Genomic DNA, 26,782 nt, shown 5'->3' on the forward strand with positions numbered 1-26,782 from the left:
TGCCTGCGTCAGTTTCGGGGTATGGGTGCCCTGAAGTTAAAGACCTGGACTCTCCTCAGGTAGTCCCTGCCCTTTTAGATTTCCCTATAGAAGTCTCGAAATGCAGAGGCGATATGGGCATCTCCGGTACTTTCAGAGCCATCTACTCCTAGTATAGATTATACTCCAGTGGATTGTCGGTGCGCTCATAGTCTATTGGCCAGGAGGCATCCTCACCTGTTTCCCCAACATAACTGGATTGTGGAGTCAGAGAAGAGCGTATTCCGCACTGTTGAGATCAATGTCCACAAGTTGTGTACAAGCGATCTCCAGTTACCCAGATCTGTCCAGATAATTGTTAAAAAACTGATTTAGGTCTTCCCCAGAAGCACCAGGCCATCTTTGTAGGGTCATAACTTCAGCTACTGTGCAGCGTAATGTTCCTGTCCTTCATTAGTAGTGGATATAGTCTCCAGTGTGAAAGTGTGGTTGCCCAGGGTCATTGAGTGGGCTAGTAATCTATTCTAATTTCTGCCTGTTTTGAGCCTACCTTGTCTCAGAAAAAACTGGACAGCAGAATCGCTACTCCGACGCTTTAAGAGGGATTGGAGGAGAAGAACTGATGTAGAAAGGCCTGTGAGCGCAATCTGACAGTCGCAGGGAATTAGATGCATTTCTTGGTGAAGTTAGATTTTTGCTCCAGAGTGCTCCAGATAGGATATTATGGTCCTGAGCTTAACAGGATTGTTGAGACCCTTCACATTAAGAACAAGTAAGATATAATGCATTTTAATGGTGTAGGAAGTTATCTATGGGCTCACTTTTGGATTGAGTATAAGTCATCATTTATGTCTAGTTGTGCGAAATTTGGGAAATTAAAAGAAGGATATGCTAAGGTGATAAAGTGATACCATCGTCTGTAGGTTCCCCGATAAACAAACCGAAGAGAAAAAGAAACAGAATTAACAACCTGCGAAACATTGTCCAATAGAGTCAATGACCCATTTGGGAGAAGATGTTGGGGAGTGTGCAGTGGCCCAGGGGCTGCCGTTCCCTGCCCGTCCAATCCACCTGTCTTAAATGGTAAAGAAGAAATATCAGGGCCAGTTTCATGTCGCATCTGTGCCAACAGAGTCCCTGGAGAACGTCTCAATTATCGTCTGCTGTTCTTTGGCCTAAGTCGCCGGGTCAGAGCAAAGTCCTATGGAGGAGGCCCTGGAACCCCTCCATCGTTGGCATCTTCCGGCCCCCCACTCATGCTGAGATGTCATCAATGCCAAGCAACCGACAAGCATCTTCAAGGGATCGGAGCTTATGAAGTTTGCTGTCCAGGTGGAAGACAAGCCGAACAGGGTGTTCCCACGAGTATGAGCTTGTAGGTCAAGCTGCTGGTCCTGAAGTCGAGTGGCTTTCTGCTGCAGCTGCCCAATCTCCTCATAGCGACTTGTTTCATGGTGTCCCAATGAGGATACCCTATCTCCCAGGCAGTCAAGGTCCTGGTGGACTTTAAGTTTGTTTGAGAGATCTTTCTTGAGGGTCTGAGAATCCTTACAGTGTGAAGCAAAAGAGCCTCATAAAAGGCATCCACCTCCTCGCTGTCCTCTGCACCCAAGGATGGTGGAGGATTACTGGCTTAAGACCCCGCAGACTTAGTAAGCATGTCAGTTAGCATGTAATCTTTCTTCCCCCACCCGGTTGCCATAGTTCATAGCGTCAAGGTAGTGCCTGTCAAAGAGAGGAGGAATAGGACCACCAGCACTCCCTGTCCCAAAGGGCCCCCACCAAGAAGGGGGCCTAGTATGTCCTGTGGGGTGTCCAGCAGTGAAACCGCTATGTTCTCCAGTCACCAACTCATGAGGTCCTCATGTACCATGGCTGCTAAGAATCACCACTGCCTACGCACGGCTAGTTGCCACGTAGTTACCCCAGGACCTCACACGTTCGGGGAACACCGAAGATCAGGAGCAGTCTTTATCGTGTCCTGTGCCGCCACTGTGTGGGGATTTGAACATTTTGTGCCACAAAAGTGAGATGCGGCCAGTGCCATGGAGGTGTCTCTGGGGCCAGGGAGGTGTCTCAAATGTGGCCGGGAAGGGTAGAGTCCAAGTTAGTTACGGTGGTTAAGGCCTGATTGCCCCATTTCGGCCTGTCTATGAGTGCATTGCTGCGTGCAGGAAAGGGGCTGCGCCTTCGATGACTCTTAGGCCTGTCCTTCGGGGCCCCCAGGAACTAGACGGTCTCAGACAGGGAATGCAGTGAGTCCAGATTCCTGCAACAGAATCCACAAGACTTCTAACCAGGTAGGGCCCAGGCCTCACAGGTGCCACTTGTCCACGCCACAAAGCAGGAGAGGCTTATGGATCGGGCTCGCCCTGCTGCAGTTCAAATCAGGCAGGGGAGGGTCACCCGGACCCTCCCTGCAGCACAACTTCCCAAGGAGGGACCCAACAGGAGATTGGTTGCAGGTTAACATAGTAGCAGCAGCCCTCTCGATCTTAGGGCTGCAGCCCAAATGTAAGCACCCTCCGCTATCAGTCCCAGGGGAAAGGCCAGTATTGGCTTAGGTGTGGCCATCACTGGTTTCAGTCCCGCAGGCCCTCCAGGGGGGGTCTCCCCAGCTTTAGCATTAGGGCCCAGGTCATAGGGACCACAGTGTTTCGGTGGTGGGCCGAAACACTCCCGGCCCCCAGGAGTATGAGGCAGCAGGCTACTCCCCCCATGCAGGTAGGGAAGGCCTCAAGTGCTTAGAGGGCTCACTGGGAGAATCGGATCAATCAGGCACCCTCAGCATTGATTGCCTTCAGGGCCATCAGTGCAGTAAGGTTATATATCTGTGAGGTTCGACTGTGGCAGTGTCGCTTGTGAGCGAAGCAGTGTCAGCAGGTGCTATTTGCGGCAGGGTCCAGGCCCCAGCACCACCATTTTGCAGCATGCCGCACTCCTCAGCTCATGTGTACCAGGCCTGGAAGTAACATCACAGGTAAGCTCACCTCTGCACTGGCCCTGCTGGTGCTCCACGGCTTCCCCAGGGCGGAGCTCACCGATCATGGTGTCTAATGCCATGCAAGCGGCTTTGATTAGCGGTGAGGATGAAGCGACCTCGAAACATATCTCACCCATCCGTCATCTTGGCCACGCCCCCTACAATTAAATTAGAAAGTGCTAATTCCTTTTTAAGGCAGCACATGCTCTTAGCGGGGTGAGTTAGAGATCATGTTTACTGCTATTTATTTTATGGCGTTTATAACTGGCTGCACACTACATTTGACTACCACAGGTCCCTTTCCATGGTATTCAGATCATTGGCATAACAAAACTTGTAGGGGCTCCCCCTGCAAGGTACATGGAGGTGCCCCCTCAAGACTCAATCAGGAGCTCTCCAGCCAGAGTATAGTGCTGATGGGGCCCCCTGGAGCTTGGGGCACCCTTGCACCGCGGGGGGCTTGTGTTACGCCACTGATTCAGATTGAGAACCGGGGGCAAGGAGATTGGACAGTCAAACAAACAGGCGCTGACACATTGAACTGGCGTTGTTCACTCTTTAGTGGCTATGATAACGTTCAATATGGGCTTTGAGGCAACTACTGTGTGGTATGATGAAAAATGGCGGAGCATTTGTAACAGGTATAGTCAACTGCATTCTTTTCAACATTGTTGAATGTCAGTCGAAACTTTGCATCGGGTTCAGAGACCTTTCAAATACATCTTTAATGCTTTGCGTCTCACTGCAAGCAATGTGGTGAGGGGCAACCCCGAAATAACCATCTACACATGTTAAGGAATGTTCTTCCCTTACTTCAAACAACTACTGGATATGCCTAACACATCTAGGCCACAGCAGTGAATAGGACGGAAAGTGACCATGTCACCACACCCAACCTGAAGAACTACAGCCACATCCCATTAGACCCTGTAACACTCTGCAATCAGCTTGCATAAGGAATTCTTTATAAAAGTGACTTGTAAATGTGGCTCTGCAAAACATACCACAAATGCAACAGTAATAAAGTAAATCTGTATTTGTGTAACAAAATGGGTTATAATGCAAAGCCCACATAGAATATATCCTGAGGACATTCTTTCCAGGCTTTGAAACAACCCGGATGTATTTCTTGAAATGCATTTGATTTACTATATATTCAGTAAAGACCCAAAATCTACCTTATTCCAACAAGCGTTCAGTGGGTTAAGACCACTATTTTTCTCCCCATATGTAAAGAGACAGGGCCCAATACTCAATCAGTCATCAATTTAACACTTAATCTGATTTTTCAAAAATATTTTCACTCTTAATAGGTTTTGATTTGGCTTTTTGGAGAACATTTTTGGTACCACCCTACTCACTGAAATGCTATAGCAACCATAAATAAATAAATAAATAAATAAATACAAAGAGAGAATTAGGGTGGTCTTCTGTTAACCAGACTTTGGTTTTCTATGTACACTAATGGACGAGTTGTTCAGATGTGAGGATCGAATGTCATTGGAAAATAATATCAATGCATCAATGAGAATTCATATTACTTTGAAGGGGGCAAAAGGAATGCTCAGGGCCGGACTGGGAACCAAAACCGGCCCTGGCAAAGTGCTCGGCCGGCCCCCCTCCCCACTCGGTGGGGTTGGAGGTACGGTGTCCCTTGACATGTAAAGTGGAGGCTAGCCTCATCATCAAATTGATGCAGACTGAGAATGTCTTTGTCTGAGAAATATGTCAGTGCTATGTACAGCCCTGATTAGATAGCGTGCATTGTGCATATAGCTTACCACTGACCAAAGTGACTGAGTTTTAAAACAGCTCAGTTCCTCTATTTCCTGTTCCAAACAAGTGACCACTGTTGCAAGTGTAATGATATTACAATGGGTCAAAACCGCTTCTATAGACAGAACAATGCTACATTAAAATGAGAGGGCTGTCATGCCATTAATCATGCAAGAATGTCCCTGTTAGTACAGGAATGATGACCTTGTCAATAGTGCAGTAATAATATCCTATGTGAGTAGCTTGGGATTGTTGACCTAAACATAGGTACAGGGATGATCAGCCCACCATTCAAATGGGAATTATAACTCACTTAATAGAGGAATGATACCTCCTGCAATATCACAAGAATGATATCTCTGTTTTCTGAACGTTGCGCTGAACCTCAATAACTCTCTCATAGGCCCTTCCATTGCAAAGAGATAGTAATGTATTTCAGGGGTCTTGTGGCAAGGAATTATGCAAACAAATGAATATTTTTACATATCCACTAAAATAACCCTGAGCCCTGGGTGTTTAACTCGGATAGAAACACGAGGTGAAAAATCCCATCAAGTTTAATTTTTAAGAAACGTAGGTAGATACTGGTTTTTTTTTTTTGGAGAACCTTTATTATTACTTCAAGCAATTACAAGTATGGGCCTACAACCACCCCGGCCGGCCGCTAGTCAAAGCAGAAATACAGCAAAGCAATGTGGAGAGTTGTAACAGTTCGAAAACCGGGGTCCTACAAATGTCCAGGTCATGACTTGTAGTCAAGCATACAGGGCTGAATTCAGGATTATGAAGGTTCATTTTACAATAAGGAAAAACTAAAAATAAGTGCCATACGGTCACACATGGTCCTACAATAACGAGCATGAATCAGGATATCCACAAATAGTACAAATACAAGTGAAGTATTGGGGGTAAGGTACGCAAGGCAGGATAAATGTAGGCACAAACCCGTTCCGTAGCAAAACTGAACCCCACCCCTCAAAAACGAAACATATTGTAGGAGACATGAAGAACGACGACACTAAAAAAGGAAAAAAGACTAAAGGGCCATAGAAACAAATAACGGACAATTTGACAATCCCCATCCCCCACCCCCCACCCTGCACCCCTGCAGAAGGCCATGGCCTACCCCCCACCCGCCCCCCCCATTAGCGTGCCTGGCGCCCTAATGGAGACCCGAAATATAGGAAAAGAGGAGAAAGAAGAAGAGAAGAAAAAAGTGGAGGAGGGCCCTCGATCTTGCCACCCGGCCCCGCCCCTCACCCCTGCGCCCAGGAGACATCCTAAAAGCAAGATCAGAATATCCATGGAGAACATCAATTACCGACCACACCAGCAATATAATCCCGGCCAAATGTCCCCCAAGCACCGTCAGCCAACAATAAGTCCACTAGACTCTGGACGGTATCATCCCTGGCCTTGTCTATCAATGGAATCAACATACGTCCACTTATCAATCGGTATACAGAGCGGCGTGGAGGGTCCAAGTGATCCGGGCGGGCCAGGCCGAGTTATCGCTTCATAGGACTTCAGCAACCCAAACCCATCCGAACATGTATGGCGGGAATCCGTTTGTGTCGATATTGACCCTGAAAACATCCCCAAGTCCGAACACAGTCTCACCAGCCAAGGAGGGAGAGTCACACAATCCGGCAAGCGCCGAGACGTCGCCGGGGCAGCCCAAAAAATAGATCGACGTTGTCTCCCCAGCCGCCAATTAGACATGTGCCCCGAAGAGACACTCGCATGTACAACAGAGCTGTCCAGGGCGATCACAGGAGCCGGGTCTTTCAGCGGCTCCAGGAATTTAGGCGTAGCTGGAGCACTCTTCATGGACAGAGAGGCGGGCACGTCGGCACTCCGGTGAGAACGAACTGTGCCCGTGTGGAACGGCGGGACAACAATGGCGGCCATCCTTCTTCCCAAGTCCCGGGCATTACAGATCAGGGTCTCGTGCAGGGTCGTTAGAGCAGCCAATATATCTTTGGACGTGGGCTCCTTCTCGTGCCGCCAGTCCCCTGATCTCATCCGCACGGCAGCTGTTCGACCTGGATGTGGTCCGCAGAGGAGGGCGCCGGCCGCCATCTTAGCCGATCCGGCCTCGTCCTTCTTCACCTCACCTCAGGGACCGGGACCCAAACCAGGGCGCTACAGGATTCTCAGCCGGGACTCAAAAATACAAGGCAGGCTCCCCGGAGAAGAGTCACCAAAGGGCTAAACAAAATCTCTGCCGCACCCCCGGGAGCCGCCCGCCGATTCCGGGGGTAATCCTTGATTATGCCCGGACACAGAACAGGGAAGGGGGGCCAGATATCGTGCACTCCCCTCGACCCTGCTTTGCCACGCAGCCCCACGAGGCACTCCGCTAGGTGGACTGGGTCGTCACTGTCGCCATCGGCCCATCAATTCACCGGCGCCCTCCGGCCGACTCCTCACCTCCACCAGTGGCCGCTGTTGTCGCATTCGCGGCCGGCTGCTCCTCTCAATCGACACCCCAGTCCCAGCACCGCGAGGGCCTCAGAACAGTCGGGGACATTTCTCCGGGTCTGCCACACGTAGAAGCCTCAGGAGCAGACGGTAAGTGAAAGTTCTCCTTCGCCTACTTAAATATGCCATTGCAGCTCAGGATAATTGCCAGGATGTATGCGCGGGGTGAGAGGGCTCACGGAGCCGAGCATCTAGGCGGCCATCTCGGTCGCTGGCGTGGCTCCTCCCCCGGTAGATACTGTTTTAATTAGAAACCCTGGCCTTACACTAGGAGCTATTGCGAGTGTTCAATTTGTAAAAGAATGAGTGCCGGTACCTGAATCTCTACCTAGAAGCCTGCAGCTGGCGCTAATGCATGTCAGTGTTCCAATACTAAGGCTGCGTAGTCTGGAATACACCTCGGGTCTCTGTACTCGGCTTCCAGACACCCCTTGTCTTTTTATCTCACTCCTGCAGGTTCCTGTTTCGTCCGTTGTAATGGTGTCCCATCTTTCTTTTTCTCCTTCTTTCCCCTTTGTTGGGTTTTCACTCTCTTGCAATGAATAAATGTCAGATGAGTGAAAATAAGGGCTAGTCCCTAAAAAAGCGAGTTGGAGGCCCCCACCAGCAAGCACCAATTCAAATTAAGCTCTGACTATGGCACAAAGTAACAGGTTTTGTGTCAAGAAAATGTGTGAAGTATTTAAGCAGAACAAAACAAAAAATCAATGTCAACGAACCAATCACTAAACTTTCCACACAAATATACTAAAAACAAAAATACTTGATGATTAAAACAAAACCAATATTACAACTATTTGGCAAAGGGATCAGGAAAAATTGATCAATTATAAACAATATAAAAACTACAGGAATAATGGAGAGGGCCTGAAAAAGTCAATGTTCATTTTTATGTATATCAAAGATGACCAGTTTCTCACCGAAATAGAAAACCAGATTAGTTTGCTATAAATCAATCCTAAAAATCTGTATTCTAAAGGTCTTTGAAAGTGGCGTAATCTCCTTACCTCTATGTGGAGCTCCCTAAGTCCTTCTCTGGGTAAACCTCTTAAAATAAAAAAAATCCCCCAGCCCCATTCCGCTGGAAATCCAGTCCAAGCTGATTCTAAACCCAGATCTCATCCTCTACCAAGCGGAGACTGTCTGGCTGGGAGTTTCAAAGCCAAACATGGCATCAGAGGACTTTTTGCCTTAAACATTCTACTCTTGGACTTCCTATTAACCCTTTGTGGTGTCCCTCCGCTGCCCCTGTCCGCTCCCCTTTTCTCACATTCCGAGATAATTGACCCGTGATTAACCTTCCCATCCTATCCTACTTACTCTGAAAGGCCCATTTTTTCTGTGCTGGGCCTCTTCACACCTATTCAACAGAGCTGAATGAAGATGATTTCTTCCATTGAGGTAGGTAAGCCAAACAAAACCAGTCAATTACTGCCCAGGTTTCAGGCAAATATGAACAATTTTGGCAAAATCCGTTTTCACCATATTTACTAAAATGTATGTTTACTATTGAATTCGATTTTTAAGAAATACTAAAGGGGTGCATGCATACTTTTTTTTTGCTGCTCACTAAACCATATTATGAAAAAATTGACTTTTAGTCCCAACTTGGCTGTTACAATAGAAAAGCTATTGTAGCCCATGCAGTGAAAGCATCCTTTTGTATCCTGTTACTGCAGACATAGCAATCCAAATATTAAGCAAGTCCTATTTTTGCACATTATGCACCCAGGCCTACATGCTCCAATGCAGTACTTATTGGTGATTTGGCTAATGTCAAAACGAATATTTAAACACAGCAAGTAATTACTTTGACATGTGTTTGTTACAGTTTTGTTGATAGCATTAAGAGAGCTGCAATGTCAGACCTGAAGGCATGCAATTGTAGTAGGGCTGGGTGAAATCGTGTATTTGAATCTTGCGAAATTACATTAAAATGTTGAGAAATCATGCTTTTGTATCAAACTGTGATTTGCTGGTATCTCTCTTCACTTTCTCTTAACCAATCCCCACACCTTGCTTAAAAAAGTCTCACTAAATAATAGCGAAAACTGGTTTGAGTAGAAAATGTCCTAGGCAAGAACGTTTATGTGTGAACAATTTTCTTGCTGCCATTCGATGAATTTTAATGCAGGATACTTGAAATTGCATAAATCAAAATGCAAGAATTTTTCATATTTTGCCATGGTGAGGTTTCACCAGGCTAACTGATAGTCACCCATGTGGGTGGTGCAAATCCAAATTGACATCAACAGACGACATCTAACTTTTATTCCTTTGGCTTAATTTCCACACTGATTTGATTAAAACTTTAGATATTCCAGTAGGGGATAGGCAATTCATTTACTACATTCAGCGGTCAGAGCACATGCACAGGAAGGATGTTTAATTATCCACCAGTGCTTAAAGTCAAAACCTGAAAGTAAATTTAGTCCGTATGATAAAACATTTCTGCGGAGATCACGCAGAAGGGAAGGTTTGCCTAAGGTCTGCTTCTAAACACTTTCCATGAACAGCGAGAATTTAAGGTATTGGGAGGTTAGCCAAAGTGCTCTGGGGGACATAAAGCGCCTGAGGTTACAGGAGGACTAAAAGTGAAAACTCCTGGACCCAAAACCAGCGTTTTTGTCTAACCTTTTCCAAGCTGCACAAATCACACTGCCGGGATTAAGGATGATGATGATGAACCTTCCCTCGTACGTTGCTTGTCCTTCCAAGTTTTCATCACTACGTGGTTCCTTTTCTGCATCCTCCACTCAGATTGGAAGCTCCAAACCATGCCAATGATTCTGCACTTGATTTCCTCAATGCAGACATGGCCAACTTTCCAGCTACAAACAAGACTAAGACCGATAAATCATATGTTCTCATGTCTGGCCTTAAGACAGTTTTTATTACTCCAGAGGACAGAGGAGACACTGTTTTGGCTGTATCTCAACTCTATGAAAAGGGAAAAGTAACATTTTATAGAAGGTTCTGTCACAAACCATTTACAAGGCTAACTCTGGAGATGTTAAGTCCTTGGCTGAGGATCTTTCTCTTGCTGTGTGTCCAGGAGACTCTACTTTACCCACTTACACTTCAGTGGAGTCGTTTGAAGTATTGGAGTTTATGGGACCTCAACACTATAGTTCAAAATTCTCTGTGCGTGTACCTCACCACAGGCAGTGCTGTGAAATATGCTTTTGAATTTTGATGCATCATTGATTACTGCATTGTAACAGAATTCAACATTTATATTTCACCAATTAGTTTAGTTTTTTATTTATTTTTTTAAAAAAGCACCCTTCAGAGTGAGCAGGAAAGCCACCCACTTAAAGAATTAAAATCAGACAAATTATTCATGGCTTTCGAACAAAAAGTTTGGAAAGTAGGAAAGTACTCTCCTCTTTTGTCCATCAAAAGAAAGCAAATCAATCGTCTGGATTATTTCTCAGATAAATTACCACTTCTTGAAATCGAGTTTTGAAAAAAGTGACAAAAAATGATGCATGCAACAAAGCCCCTATTAGCTCAAAACAGTCTATTTTGCAGTTCTACAGCTCCTCTACTTAAGTGGAAATGTGAGTTGTAAACTTTTCCATTATAATCCAATATGTCAAAAACATTACCAGACGTGCTCCTCTTGGTAGTTACTGAAGAAAGAGCCTGTAGTAACCCTCCTAGCAGACACTACACTTGTTAGGGTTGGCCCGGCTGCCTAAGGGGGACGCTTGATTCACTAGCAGGTTGCTGGCCACCTTCTTCACAGAGTAGAGTGCCTCTTCTAGTAAAGTTTTTACATTTTTTGACTACTGTGCTTGTTTTGACTTCTGAGTGTGTATATATTATACTGCTATTTATATAGCAGAATATGATAGGTCTATTTTTTGGTTACATTTGTATATGTAATTTGATACAAGAGTTATGTTTTTTAGAAAGTTTGCATGCATCTGCTGGGCATAAATTCTGCATTATTACCAACGTTTTTTATGTTGGTTCTTCAAACGGAATGGTTGCTGCATCTACACAATGGAATGTGCTGGAAAGACTGTTTTTCTATGCACTGTGAGGTCCTTGCACACAGACTAAAAACTGACATCGATTTCATGAATTCATTACAAAATATAAGCTGTAATTCCCACCTGAAAAAAAGCAATAAGGAGTGATGCAAAAATAGAGGAAAGCTCTTATATGTACAATAATTGCAAATTCAAGAGACATTTATGCACATCTATATTCGTCTATGTGTCTGGTGGTTGATGTGCTTAGTTAGTAATTATGTTTATGTGCGTGTCCAATTTGGGATGGTAGGCTAATTTCCATGGTAACCATGCAGCAAGATGAACTTCGTATGTGCGGATATGCATGAAGAAGAGTCTTCAGTCAAATCTGGTGTGAAAGTATGTGTTTGTGAAATCTGGAAGACGAATAAGCAAAAAAATCCATAGGGAAATGAGTATCATTTTTATTCACAGTGCAATTTCATTGTACCGAGTGACAGTCTGTATTAAATTTTTCCTCATAGGACTAGCAAGTGAAAATGCATCCTGCACACAATTAATACATTTTGAAAGTGTGCAACAGCATATATTGTGTGTTATAGATGTATAATGAGATCTAGGAGTTTGATAGACTCCTACCCTCCACTCGAAGTTGTGTTGTCACCAGACCTCCTTGGCAGCCATCAGGGGCTGTATTATACAGTGTCCTGGGGACAGAACAGGCATTTGCACCCACTTTGCATGCCCCCCGGGGCACTTTGGTATTACAGAAGAGGCTGCATACAATTGTCTATAATACCAATAGCTCTGGCGCAAATAAAGCGCCAGCTTCATTTTCAGGAGGCGTTCCCTCATTTGCATGCGGGTGTGCCCCATGCAAATGAGCGAATTGCTTTGCCTTTGCACCCGAGCCATATTTCAGATACAGGCGCACAGGTAAAGAAGCTGGATGGAGGCACGCTAACGTGGCACACTGTCAGTGCGCCCCTGAGAGCACACCTCTGGGGGTGGGAAGGGGTTCCTATGGACCCCCAGACATCCCCTTGCAGGCAGGTGCAGTCACTGACTGCACCCGCCTGCAAGGGATCTCTAATCCGCCCTCTAAGTGCAGGCTGGTTGCCGCCTGCACTGAGAAAACACGGAGCAGCTTTAACTGAGCCACTCTGTTTTTCAGAGGAATGCGCTGTCCTCGAGTTTGCAGCTGCCCTGGGGACAGCATATTCATGGTAATATGGCGCGTTTTCATTGTCTGTGCTGGGCGCAACTTTTTAAAGATGCGCTCGGCGCAAACAATGAACGTGCACCTGTAGTGTATCACTGCCCTCACACATCGCTGATAACAGGTTGACTGTAAGATGCTTGTTGTGTTTTCTACTCATCATTCTATGACTTCTCTTTCCTGCTTTTTGTTGGTCCTTTCATAAGGCAGAAAAGAGAAATTGCTGTAGGGTGACCCCCTCGCTCCCGGGCATTATGGGCACTGTCTCTAGTCTCGAACTTCCCACCTACAACTCATTGTGATTCAGGTGTGTTTCTGTAATTAGTTCAATGGAGGCAAAACAAAACAAGTACCCAGAATGCATTGGGTTGATGACGTGATCTTCAAGACCAGGCACAGTGTCCGTAAAGAGCTGAAAGTTGCAGTTTCTAAACTATGCAGCTGTGCAAACTAGATGAGTAGCCATGGAGGAAATGGGACCAAAGAATCTACGCTGAAAATGCTTCTTGAGTAGAAAAGAAAGTGGTCAGACAGTACTGGTGCCTGCTGTTTGCTACACAAGCATGACATCATGTTTTCTTGTTACCAGTGACGTTGTCTGATTGGTCTAAACAGACCGCGGGAAACAACGGCTCTTGGAGTAAATAATATTTGTCCATTTCTCTGCAGAATGGCGACAAGCAAGCGGTGCTCGAATGATCCTTCAGGATGAAGATCTGACAACCAAAATAGAGAACGACTGGAAACGACTGAACACCCTGGGGCATTATCAGGTAAGGAAGGGTACTCACCCATTCAGATGAAAGCATGCTTAAAGTGACCTTTGACCTTGAGCCCAAGATAATGCCTGAACGAAGAGGCACCAATTTACAGAAAAGAGCTGCTGATGAGGACTGCCAAGGGGGCAGGGTAGAAATACCATGACCCCCAAGGCTCGTCGGAGTCATTATTCATATTCATTATTGATAATTCAGTGGCGTCTGCGGTCAATAGCATCCATATTGAACCCTGCTTGATTTTTTCCTCTAAAAAGAACATGTACCTTTGACTACAAGTTTATGTTATTATAACTCACTGTTCTAGAAATTATGCCTCTACACTGCATTAAACCCCTTTGATATTTTAATTCGTTTGGCATACTATCCACCTCTCTTCTCTCTTCCAAAAAGAGCTCACACGGTACTTCGTCACTATGGCTTTTGTCAAGTGAAGCCTTTTGCTGAGACGAGCCCACCTTGTTAACCTTCTTGAGGTAGTTGTTGCTGTGGAATTGGTGGTGGTGACTCATCAGTAGACACATTGCCTTTTGTAGTTGTGGTATGGTTTTAATAGCTATAAGCTAGTCCTCCATATTTAAGTATATATTTAAAACATCTCCTCATTCACTTGGGAGGGAGGGAGATCTCTAGCGCAGTAAGGCTCTGACTTCACAGTGTAAGATAGTAGTGAGTTCCAACACACATATTATCTACAATGTGCCTATGCTGTAACCGCATTGTCCTCGATGAGTGATGGAAAACAGGAACAATCAGTGAATTATGGGCTCAGATTAAAGTGGACAGGGAGAAAAGTAATGAAAACAGAGTGTTAATCAGAGAGGAATCTTTGGTGGAAACACTGCAGTCAACTTCCAAATGGTTGGAGCGGCAAGTCTGAAGACAATAAGGCAAGACGCATGACACTCTGCATCCTGGTGTGGGCGACTTGCAGGCATGGGCAGAGTTTGCAGAGTTCTGCTCAGCGAAACTCCACGAAGTGACGCAAAACTCAGCCACGCCGCGTGAAGTTCAGCAAGCGGCAGAGTTTAGCAAGTAGCACTGCTCGCACTGTTTTTTAGTGCTGGGAGTTTGTCCTGCACTGAAGAATCAGTGCGAACAGCTCTAGGTGCAGGGCAAGAGGGCGCAGCTTCATTCTGCTGGTCGAGTAGATCTTCTTCTCGAGCTGCAGCATCCTCAACGTGAATGGCAGATTTTTCAACACGACACGAGCGGCCGTGACCTAGCGCGAGCGGTGGCGACCTGCCGTGATCACCTGCATTGAGACATCTCGCCAGGATGCGGTCTAGCCGGTGATTTTTTCCCGTGAGCGCTATCAAACTCAATGTTGGTGAGCTGTTTGAGTGAAAAATCTCAACTCCACATCACTTCACTGAGTTTTGCAGAACTTCGCGATCCCCGCAGAACACGTAGTGTGCAAAACTCATCAAACTCCACCGACAGAGCGGAATTCTTTCGCTCACCGCTAGAGACTTCCTCTCGAAGAAAGCAGGGGTTCTCAGGTGGTTCTTCCTGCCCCACCATTTCTCAGACAATGAACAGGCCAGGGACTTTCTAGTTGTGCAAAGTTGAGAATGTTGATGTTGAGCTTAGTACATCCTTGGAAAATTGGAAGAGACCACGAACCTCATATCAAATAGAACTTGGAGAAATGACTATTCGAGAGATCCCCCCTGGATTAATAAGGAAGAGTTTATGTTCCTCCCCGAGAGTTGTTGGTGTTCAGGTGCTTCATTAACTCATGGTAATGAGTAATTCATCTGTGCCTGCAGGGAAGCACGACATTGAGTGGTTGAAGGTGTCCAGTTGACCTTGAAGCCGATACTGCAAGATGGACATTATTGCTGCTGTCTACTCTCAGTGTAGAGTGTCTGGGAGGAAAATGAACCAATCTTGGAGCACAATAACAACCACACTAGGATGTTTAGGAAGGCCCTCACTCACCACCTAGTGATGACATGCTTCATCATCGGGCCCCACCAAAGAGACCGAATGTCTCTTTGGTGTGCTGCAACGCCAGTATTACTGCGGAGCTGGTTGGTGAGTTTAGGGCGTGTTGAGTGAAAATGAACATATAGTGAGTGATGAGGGTATTTTAAAATTGTCAGTAGTGTATCTGAAGTAATTTTATTAAATGATCACTAAAGACAAAAAGGTATAAAATATATGTGAGGATCCAGTCCACTATTAATTGAATGGTGGGATCCTAGAGAGTAGTCAACATGTTTCTTGCCATCGAAACGGTGTTAATTTACCCGGCAATTCGTCAGGACTGGGTGTGATAAACCCTGGCGGTATGGGCACTCTAAGGCCCACCCTTACCTAGGGACGTGAGATGTGAAAATTATAAAAAGGTAGGTGATAAAAGTGCAAAAAAATTAGGAATATTAAATTAATTCCTAATTACTCCTGGTTTAGGAGGCTTCTACTGATCGTTTCTGCACTTTTAAGGTGTTAGGAATAAACACCATAGGTCTCAGGAGGGGGGTGGGAGCGTATTCGGCACACCGCCCTCGACGCTCGGCACCCGTAGTGTACCTACGTCGCCCTCGAACCGGACCCCGAAGAGACCTATGGTGTTTATTCCTAACACCTTAAAAGTGCAGAAACGATCAGTAGAAGCCTCCTAAACCAGGAGTAATTAGGAATTAATTTAATATTCCTAATTGTTTTGCACTTTTTTCACCTACCTTTTTATAATTTTCACATCTCACGTCCCTAGGTAAGGGTGGGCCTTAGAGTGCCCATACCGCCAGGGTTTATCACACCCAGTCCTGACGAATTGCCGGGTAAATTAACACCGTTTCGATGGCAAGAAACATGTTGACTACTCTCTAGGATCCCACCATTCAATTAATAGTGGACTGGATCCTCACATATATTTTATACCTTTTTGTCTTTAGTGATCATTTAATAAAATTACTTCAGATACACTACTGACAATTTTAAAATACCCTCATCACTCACTATATGTTCATTTTCACTCAACACGCCCTAAACTCACCAACCAGCTCCGCAGTAATACTGGCGTTGCAGCACACCAAAGAGACATTCGGTCTCTTTGGTGGGGCCCGATGATGAAGCATGTCATCACTAGTTGGTGATTGAGGGCCTTCCTAAACATCCTAGTGTGGTTGTTATTGTGCTCCAAGATTGGTTCATTTTCCTCCCAGACACTCTTCTTTTGTTTATTGATACTTGACCGGGGAACAAGAGTGTCAGATAGTCTCCCTACCTCTCTCCTTGATATTTCATACTCTCAGTGTAACCATGTCATTTACAAATGATCATCGGGTGTCTCAGTAGGGAGGATTTAATTTGGAACAGGAAGTCTTTATGTACAGGATGATTGTAAATACTTGGCACTATAGTGCTTTTTCTAATGGGACATGTTTTAAAAGCAAAGACCCAGTTATTTCTAGTTTAAAATTAATTCATTCATTCATTTGGATCTACAAAGTGTAGTATTCTTGGCACATTGTTGGTATAACACGTTTTTACAGAAGACCCCATCTTAATGTCCACCCAAACAAAGCTTCTCAGTTGAAAGCATGGCTGAACTAACATGCAATTATGCTAATTCTTATGACATTACAGAGGGCAACATACTGTGCTGAGACATGAAGGTAAACACATCTCCCTGGTCTCACAGGCCTGACTTCATTTATCTTAGCCTTTTTTACCTGAGGTGAACAATGTGGCGGTTTGCTTTTAGGGACAGACACACGGACCGCTCACTTGTTTGTTTGCCAGTTTCAGCAGCCTAGTAAAATACTAGAGGGGAGTGATTGCACAGCACTGTGCAGTGGATGTTACACCGATTCCCATCACTGGTAAACTTGATTACTCATAGGTGGTACAGTAAGTGGCTTTTCTGATTTTGTTGTATAAAATGGCGAGCTGCCACATTACTCTTTTGGTGAGAAAAGACAATGTGTCCCAGACTCCTTTTATTCAATAAATGTACCACTAAATGCGTCGTTGATGAACTAGACATGAACTTGGTCCTCAAGCTAGAGCAACAATAATCACTTAAAAGAGTTGTCCTTTTTTTACACCTAATTTAGTGCGTAAGTGGGTATGGTGACTCCAGGAGGGCAGGTCCATGCCAGATTTTCAGGATACACTGATAACACAAATGTGCATACAATACATCAAAATGTATCTCATTTGCATAGTCAGTGCTTGCCTGAAAATTGGGCAAGGGTCTGAGGTTACCTCACACGTACCTGGACTAAGAGCCCTCTCTAGAGCATGAACATCGTTTTATTGATCCAGTCCGGACCAGGGACTCCAGACCTGTCATCCGTGTGAGTTGGAACCCTCGACATTGGCAGATTCCTTCATCGCTGACCCGGACTGTGAGGGCAAACAGTAAAACATGGTGTGTGGGGCCGTGGAGACGGACCTGGGATGAACACTGCGCTTCTCCTAAATGAGAGAAACCGAGAAAGATAAGAGTGCCCTTGTCACTCTGCTCTAGTCACCGCGAGTGACTCGGCTCCCACAGCTGCCGGCATTGTCTGTCCTCTTCCCCGGCCAGCGGGGAGGCTGATAAAAATCTCCCCCTGTTCATTAACGTGCAAATAATTTTGGAGATAAGCCTGCTGCCCTCCTAAACGAAAGACTTGACTGAGGTCCCTGCCATGTCACTGAATTAAATGCCAAGCCTCCGGCTGCCAGTGTGGACGGAGGCGAGCAGAGGTGGGAGGCGGCCCAGGGATTGATTGGTATGGCAGATGAGATAATGAGGACAGAAGCCAATTCTAAGAAGCCGGGGCCTGGTCCGCTCTACTTGACTGAAATGTTTGCTGTGCCCTAACTTGCTGAAGGTGCGCTGTGTATGTTTGTGTGTGTGTTTTCACACTTGCACGCTGCTTCAAAGCAGTGTTGGAACATGTTTACATGAAGTTCGAGCTGAACTTTTTCTGTTAATGGAAGCCCCTCTCCTTGGCCTGAGGAGGACACGGGTGTCCAACCAAATGTTACACATGTAAATATTGCAATTTTTCTACCCTTTCTTACTCAGTTGTTATTTTACATTTGATTGACAAACGAGATGAGTTTTCTGATAAGCAGGAATTGCTGTTTAACTGCAAGTAATGACAATGTCCCCTTACATATTTCTTTCTGAGACGGCCTTGCAGTTCTTTGGGAGTGTGAATTACAGGTGTTGCTAGTTCCCATCTCAGTGACTTTATTTTGTTAAGCTCAGAAGCATGCAATTTTAATTCACCTCATCTGCATTTATGCAGGGCATTCTTTATATCTATGTGTATGCCTACGGAAGCTGCCCTGAGATGTAGAGGGTTGATCTGGACAGTAAATAGGTAAAGATCAGGCTATTAGAGTCCACCAAGATCAAGTGAATATCGCCTTCAGATAGTCATGAATCATAACACTGGTTCGAAACTGAGGGAAATGGATTACTTCACAACTGTGATCTGAAAGTCAAGCCGAGTCTGCGCAGCAGCCACATGAATTGCAGCAGATAGCTTACCATCTTCATGTGGATGACTTGTCTGAAGAGTTAAATCTTTAAAATCCATTCAAACGCTTCCCATTAGGAATGCAAAGACTTCCTTAAAAAGGACAATCAGTTCCCTGAGCTTGAAAAAGAATGGCCATCAATGATCCAACCTAGTCCTGTCTCTCTGTCACATCCGAAAATACTTAAACCTAGTTATCGATTGAGGCCTATCTGCTTACTGGTTTTTAAAGATATTTTTTCTTGAAGCTGCTGATAAAATTCACTGGCAGGTGAATTGGATCTTTGACGTGGAATGGTTTCACCATCTGAGAAAGTGGTTTTAATGCAATTGTGTTCCAAGAAGACAATAGTAAACCCTATTACCGATCTGCAATGTTCTCTTATAATATGTGTATTGGTATAGCGCGCATAACTGAGGAGAACGCTCTGATGTGCAGGGTAGGTTGTTCCAGGCTTTAGGAGCGAAGTAAAAGGCATGACCACCAGATCTGGTTCTACATATGCGAGTAGGAGTTCAGCTGAGCAGAAGTGTCTGGTAGGTTTGTGGAGGTTTATGCGGTTGTTGAGGTATGTTGGACTAATGTTGTGTAAGGCTTTGTATTTGTGCATGAGGGGCTTGAAGTATGGTAGTTTGTGGACTTTGGAGCCAGTGGGATCATTTTGTGGTGTGGAGTGATGTGTGTGCGGGTTGGGAGGGTGAGGGTAAGCCTGGCTGCAGAGATTTGTATGGAGTCTTCTGGTCGGTTGAGCGTTGATTCAGGTGTAGAGTGCATTGCTGTAGTCCAGCTTGCTGGTGATGAGGCCTTGAGTGGCGATTCTGCGAGTGTTAGTGAGAATCAATCACAGCAATATGAGGGCTGTTGGCTAAGACAGAAGAATGTTTTAATACAAGCCTTGCATACAAAGCAAAGTACAGAATTCAGGACTTTTCTTTGCAAGTACTGACATACCATGTGCTGAGGTACAAAACAGATATCAAGCACTCACAGGGCAGGGAAATGCTATTAAAAACATTGCACTGGCCTTTCTTAAAGGTCGGTGTTTATTCAACATTTGTTTTTAATTAGAGCGAAAAACATGAGCTCCCCCAGATTCATAGCTGCTCAATGTACCCATAAGGAACTTTGGATCTGTTCCTTTTGCAGTGACTGTAGTCTTGTGGAATCTAGGTGCCGCATCTTGTTTGAATTAATAGATGATATAAGGGGTGTAGTTTACACATTTTTACTTAGAATACCAAATGGCCTTCCTCTCAACAAGCCCTATAGAGGATGATGAAGAGGTCCATGCTTTGTCTCTGTGGTGCATGGGGTTAGTAATAATAATAATAATAATAATAATAATAATCTAACTGATCAGATATCTGATGCACGTCCATATTCCGCACTGTCTGAAGCCTCATAGTGTATGTACATCTAGAGGGGCCTGGAGAAGAGCACTGCAAAGCAACTAATGCAAGTAGCATTATGTGCATACTCCAGTGCCGGATACATGGACTACTGTTGCGGTTCTGTTTTACAAAATGTGTTAATTATAGGTATTTTATAAGTCAGTAGGATTTCAGAGTTTGGTTTCCTTTCTGTGCTTTTTAATATTTCTTTGAATAACCTTTGAGTTCTTATTCTGCCAATGTCTCCGCAGGTACCAGATGGCTCTGTTGTTGCATTGGTTTCCAAACAAGTCACAGCCTACAATGCTGTCAACAACTCCACCGTCTCCAGGACCTCGGCTAGCAAATATGGTGAGTATTCATACTGACAAATGTATTGCCTCTTCCAAGAACAGGGCTGAGATGCCAAGGATTGAAGGAGATTGTAGTTAGATACGTTCTATTCATTCATGGCCTTAATGTAATCTATGGAGAGGAGAACAGGGTATTGGCACATTTATGGGGTGTGAACGGGTGCTTCGGGCTTGTAATTAACTCAGAGTGTTTATGTACTTGTTGCGGATATGTTCAACCAGCCTGTATGTCATAGCTTTAAATTTGGATAATGACTCTGTCAGTCAACTTTTAGTGTATAATGAAACGGTTGCCATTGAAGTGGTCTGTTTATCACTTTCTTACCTACCACCTCCGCGCTCAGGGAATGAAAAGACTTTGGGCCTGATTTAGAGTTTGGTGGATGGGTACTACATTTCACAGGATACAGATACCCCGTCTGACTTATTACAAGTGCATCAGGAAAAAATACACTTGTAATAACGCGGATAGGTTATATCCAGCTGTGGCTTCTCCGCTAAGGTGGAGGAGCTTTGCCCCACTGCTCTTCCAGCAGTTAAAAAAGGAAAAATGAAATGATAATAGCTCAATCTTATTATCATTTTATTTTTCCCTACTGCAGTGGCTTAGTTGGGTTGTTTCATGCGAGGCTGGCCAGATCAGGGAGGAGAAGTGGTGGGTACTCTCTAAGTGCGCATGACTGTTTGGCTGTCTGTCTTGTGATGGCCAAACATTCATGCGCACTTAGCATGTTTTCCACCTGGCTGTATTGTACAGCTTGGGTGGAGAACATGCACAGGCTCCCAGTTGCTGTCTGAGCGCCAAACTAGTGCAGTAGGACCAATAAAGCGCACTGCTGTCATGCTGGTGACAGCAGTGTCGGGATTGGCTAGGGGAGTCTGGGAGTCTGGGTGCTTCCTACTGCTAGGAGCCAGAAGAGAAGAGGACGGAGGAGAGCAGCAGCTGGCTGTATGCAGGTAATGCAGGCTTTATTCTTTCATTTTCATTCCTACTCCAACCCCCTCCACCAAACCCCCCTGCCCCACCCTACCACCCCCGTTAGGTAGCAGCTACCACTGGTAATGTCGCATATTTGTGATAGTGTAATCTATCTACCAAATACTATAGCAGGCCCACTCTGCAGGTTGGCATGTAATGTTACCTGCCTCGCAAAAAAGTGGGGGTTTTGTGTCTGAAACAAAATCAAAATGTCCCTGATGCTTAGGGCGTTTTCTTCCTGCGCATTAGGATAATTCTTTCATTTTTCCTCATCGCAATCAATCTGATTTACATAGTTAATGCGAACAGGAAAAAAGATCCTCTGAAGGCCCAAAGACTGCGGTCCTGTTAGCGATGAGCTGCTGGATCAATTGCTTCAATAGTGGAGACATATGAGACTTTGTTGTCACATTTTTGGTGGCTGTCTCACATCTGTCAATCCCTAAACGAGGCTTTTAAACTCTGTACGGACCTATAAATAACAAGCTCCTATGAACATCTGCTGCTGTAAATACGGCATCTGTCTCCGACATATTCATGCCCTGAAATAGGGACACCCTTGCTAGGGGCTTGGCGTCAGGGCCGCTCCTTTCTTTGCTGCTTTATGTGAAGGCTCTCTCCTGCGCATTGCAGAGTTTTGTACATAAAAATGCAGGCATCCTGTCAGCAAACCATCACCAACTAAAAGCTAATCAGGCGCAAGAACACAGATCCCACTCAAAATCCAAATGAGGTGAGACAGCAACTATTACATTGCACCATCCAGGCCTGCAGCAGGCTGGCAGGCAGGACCACATGCTACATGTTTCAATCTAGCAGATTGTGTGTGTCGGGTCCAATGTTATCCTCCAGTTTGAGGCATGTCTAAAATAAAACACCTTCTTCGTGGGCACGGATTCCTCTCGGTGCAGTTCTTGCTGTGGATGGCAAACACAATTGCACGGTGCTGGAGCAGACGACAAAATCCAAATTAGGTCTCTTTGTTCTTTCTTGGAAGCAATGGAGCAGTTTGAAATATATTTCAAATAGATATTTTCTCCACTTTATTAATTTTCCCATTTGTCATTATCCTAATAATTTCTTTTGGTACATTTCTATGAACTAAACTTGTGATATTTCTCTGTCAGATAAAACTCATTTTTTTTGCAGCTCCCACCTCTAGTAGCACTACTCAGCCATATGATGTTGAAGTGCATGGTGTTTTTGAATAGCTTTTTCAGGGTAGCAATCTTTGCTACTCAGTGTAGTGTTAGTATCTGCAGGGTAGATGTGTACAAATAGGTTATTGGAAGTTTTAGGCTCTCCATCAGGGTAGGCTCCAGTGCATCCTAAAAGAGAAGATGTGGGGCAAGTATCTTTGTGGCTAAGGCTATTCAAACTATTTCACTCAACAGCAAAAACATGAATTTTAACGACATCTCTACTCTGCCTCACAAACTAAAAAGCCTCTTTACTATGTGAAATGGCACATCAGTGTGTTGAGTTTTTTTTGTCATTGGGGTGATTGAATGTCATTGGCTCAATAATTCAGCACTTCACAGGGGATTATCCATGGTGGGTATTTCCATTTACTGAGTGCTTAATTTGAGACTGTGGCTTCAGTTGCTCAGCACTGGCACTTAAATTTCAACCCCAGCACTTATGACAGATTACCACATGGTAACGTTTCTGTCTAATTTAGAGATGAGCACATCGACAGCTGTTTATTATTTCAATATACATTAAAACAGACTATCACTGGCCACCCAAGTTATTCTTATAGCTTTGCGGACATGGAATAGTCTAAATTGTCACCAGAAGGTGATGATATATAACTGACCACAAAATGTGTCCACTGGAGTAGCAAAAACCCACAGGGCCCATATCTTGAAACCGATGGCCGCGATCAAAACATTTTACGGACACATTTTGTACTACTTGATGGTCATTGCATATAATGACCTCAGAACCCAGCCATTCAATGAGGTATAACCTCACAGTGTCTCTTTGCCTGTATGAACCGCATGATTTAACTATGCCCTTGGTTAAAGTGATTGTTGTGCGTGCATGCAGACCGTGCTGCAAACCCAGCCGCTTTCTATGAAAAGTAAAGATCATCATTGCTGATTTAAGAAACATTGGAACCAATAATGAAATCCGAAAATGACATGACCATTGCACAGGCAGAGGTTTAGGGTCACCATTAAGCTAATGTTGAATTTGGGCAGGCAGAATACCAAACATCTCACTTCTGTTTCAACCCACTAGATAAATCTGGTGAAACTTCTTGAGCTAAGATTTTGCCTCCTCAGTTCCATCTCCTCCAGGCAAAGATAAATTAAGACTATCGCAGTCGCGTTTCCCCAAGGCGGCTGCTTATGATAATGTAAATGAGCCACTCCGCTTTATTGATATTAATATGCATAGAATCAATTAATGAAACCCACTGTGACCTTCATGGAGGTTTTATTTCCTCCTTCATTCTGATTGTGGAAAGCATAGTGCTGGGTCTAGGATCATCTTTCACTCTGGTGAAGACCTGCTGCTGTTTGTATAAATACAGCACTTAAGGGTAGTTACAAGGAGTCTCTGTAAACCATTAGCAATACTCTTTAAGATGTTGCAAGAGATGTCAGTTCGCTGCTGGGTGTTAATAACCATATCAAGTAGATCATTAAACATGGTTAAAATTTGCAGTGATAAAATGATCTGCATTCATTTTAGCCAGGAGCCAAATATCTCCTCTAGACAAGTGTATTCTGCTTGAGAGTGCATTAAATTCAAGCATCATAAAGGGCTGAATGCACTGAAGCACTTGTGTGCCCCAGACTTCATTTCTGCTGTAATTGGGGATGTGGTCGTTAAGCTGAAAATTGATTTTCATATTCTGTGGTATTGGAGGAATTGTTCTAATTCTTTAAAAAAATATCAGTGAAAAAAAATAACTGCAACTGGCATTTTCTGACCGCTTTCCAAATAAAATATAGTCCGAGGGTCTAGGCTGAAACTCTGAACCCTTGTGGGTGATGCAGCTGAACAGAAGTCCTGCACTAAGACATCGTGGTGTTCAATCACAGATTGTTATCAGTAGGATTCATACTTGCCAGACCTTATTGCTATAGTTGTGTCCTAAATCACCATGGCTGACTTGGGATTGTTTACACATTTGTATATTCCCAAGACAAACAAGCATTGGTATAGCCAATAGGTCTCGCCTTTGGGACCTTATAAGTGTTTAGCCATGCAACAGTTGATGATGTTGCACCAAGGATATTGTGCTGGATAACTAAACACGTATAAGGCCCCAAAGGCGAGACCTATTGGCTATGCCAATGCTCGTTCCTTCTGTAGTTGTATTGCCTTGTACAGGAACTTCATGCAAAATTAACAGAGCTGTCATTGTAATCTTGTGTGAGTAAGCTAATTACACATCTTGTTTTGATCTACACAGTGGTATAAATGAGGACAACATAGGCAAAACATAAATGGCAATATTTTCTTCTCTGAGTTAGAAGCGCAGATTTTTAACGCTCAGAAGCCCCAATTGTGGAAGTCACTCTAGTTTCCAATGATCTGCATTCTTTTTTCTTTGGTCCGGTAAGCGCACGTGATACCAAACTCCATGGTAGGAAAACGCCTACTATCTACATTGTGGGACATTGTGCATTTTGGGGTGACATCATGCTGAGTCATAAGGACTACGCCAATAGTTGATGCCCATACAACTTCATTCAAAAATGCTTCTTTAAGCGTATTCACTTGATGAAAGGATGAGGTCCAGCATGTGCATCTAAAATACACTTACCCTTCAAAAGCAGATTTTCAGAGATGGGTGGACTACTAGATATAAAACGTTGGAGACAAGATGTAGGAACAAAAGTTTGTCTAAGCACTGACTGAACTTTCCTTAGTTTCACTTGAAGTTGCATCATTAGCAACATTCTATCCTTCTTAAAGAAAAGAAGGAAAGTCCTAGCTTTCAACACTTACTAAGCAAAAGATTTCTTTATATGATGCATGCTGCCCCCACCAACCCAATGCGTGCTATTGATCACAGTGCGTGGTAATGGTCACACAAACTGATGATCCAGTAGATCATTTTCACTACTGAAAAGAGACAAAGAGTTATCGGCAACGGTACATGATAACATACTTGCCACAGTTATGAGGATATATCTTAGCTAAGTAATTGGCCCTCTCCAATGACCATACATGGTGAATCAAGAAAGGTAAAGAAAATCCTGAAGCAAAAGCTATTGGAAGCTAGATAGTGAAAATAATAATAAAATTACTGAGCTGGGTTTAGTTATACCTTGCAATAGTGAACCAGGAATGATCTCAGAATTTACCGATGTATGCTCAGAATACAAAGGTGACAATTAAGACAAAAACATATATGAAAACCTACACACTTGCTTTTGCCAGACTCAGGTAAACGTGTTCTGTAAGAATTCCACGATTTAGGCTGGATTGTCTTATAATCACAACAAAGTATTAGTGTATTGCACAATTGTAGTAATAAATGTAAATAACATCTACATATTTCCAATTATATTTGCTTTATTAAAACAGGACATATACCGGACAAAAAACATGCATCAAAGGATAGGAAAACAGGGTAAAGAAGATAAACATTCAAAGAGCCTAATAGTAGAATGCTGTCAATGCTTCTGGCACAGAGTGGGTGGATAGGCTAGCAGTGACGGGATAAGATATCACCCAATTAGTCATCTCTCATCGAAATGAGGTGTGGGGCATGCAGTCAATAAACGGGATCCCGTGCAGCCAGGTTTCGTATACATTCAGACTCAATAACTGTTGCACTTGTAAGCTCATTTCATCCAACATCCACATGGTGGTGATAACACCTCGCATAGTTGATTCAGATGATTCCTGCGTACCTTGTTGCATGAAAGCGAGTTTTTACTGTCTGACTTCTATCACACCACACCTGTACCAAGAGACTGCATTCTTTATTATAATCCTGACATGCAATCAATGCTTAGGTACGTGACATGAGACAGTAATAAAATACACAACGCAAAATATCAAATTAGAAATGTAATGTAACACAATAACAAAATAAACAACGCAAACATTTACAAAAAAGCATTGGCCGCGCGCGCGAGGGGCCGCGAGAGGCGATCTGTGGTGGGAGAGGGGAAGAAGCGGGAGTTGTGTGTGTGCGAAAGTGAAACTGATCGCGATCAGGCCCTGAAAGCTGGCGGCTGGGCGTGCGCTCCCTCGCGCACTCTGCCGCAAGCTGGTGGCCGGCAAAAGCCTCTGGTGGCACTTTTAAAAGTCACTCACTAAATGTCTCGCCAGACTAGCGCATGCGCTGGCTCTAGCGAGACCTAAAAAATACACTTGCAGATCGATCCTATTGTCCC

At 44.3% G+C, this 26,782-nt stretch overlaps 1 protein-coding gene across 1 annotated transcript in view; it reads left to right on the forward strand.

The window, feature by feature from the left end:
* The window catches only part of PLXNA4 (plexin A4), a 1,023,024-nt gene that overhangs the window by 901,202 nt on the left and 95,040 nt on the right, over positions 1-26,782 (forward strand). The window contains exons 26-27 of the mRNA XM_086918924.1: positions 13,094-13,197; positions 20,333-20,432. Coding sequence (XP_086775050.1) covers positions 13,094-13,197; positions 20,333-20,432 — 204 coding nt within the window. The remainder of the gene's footprint in view (positions 1-13,093; positions 13,198-20,332; positions 20,433-26,782) is intronic.

The sequence above is a fragment of the Lissotriton vulgaris genome, chromosome 1_1 (genome assembly GCF_964263255.1).
Source record: "Lissotriton vulgaris chromosome 1_1, aLisVul1.2, whole genome shotgun sequence".
Classification (NCBI taxonomy): domain Eukaryota; kingdom Metazoa; phylum Chordata; class Amphibia; order Caudata; family Salamandridae; genus Lissotriton; species Lissotriton vulgaris.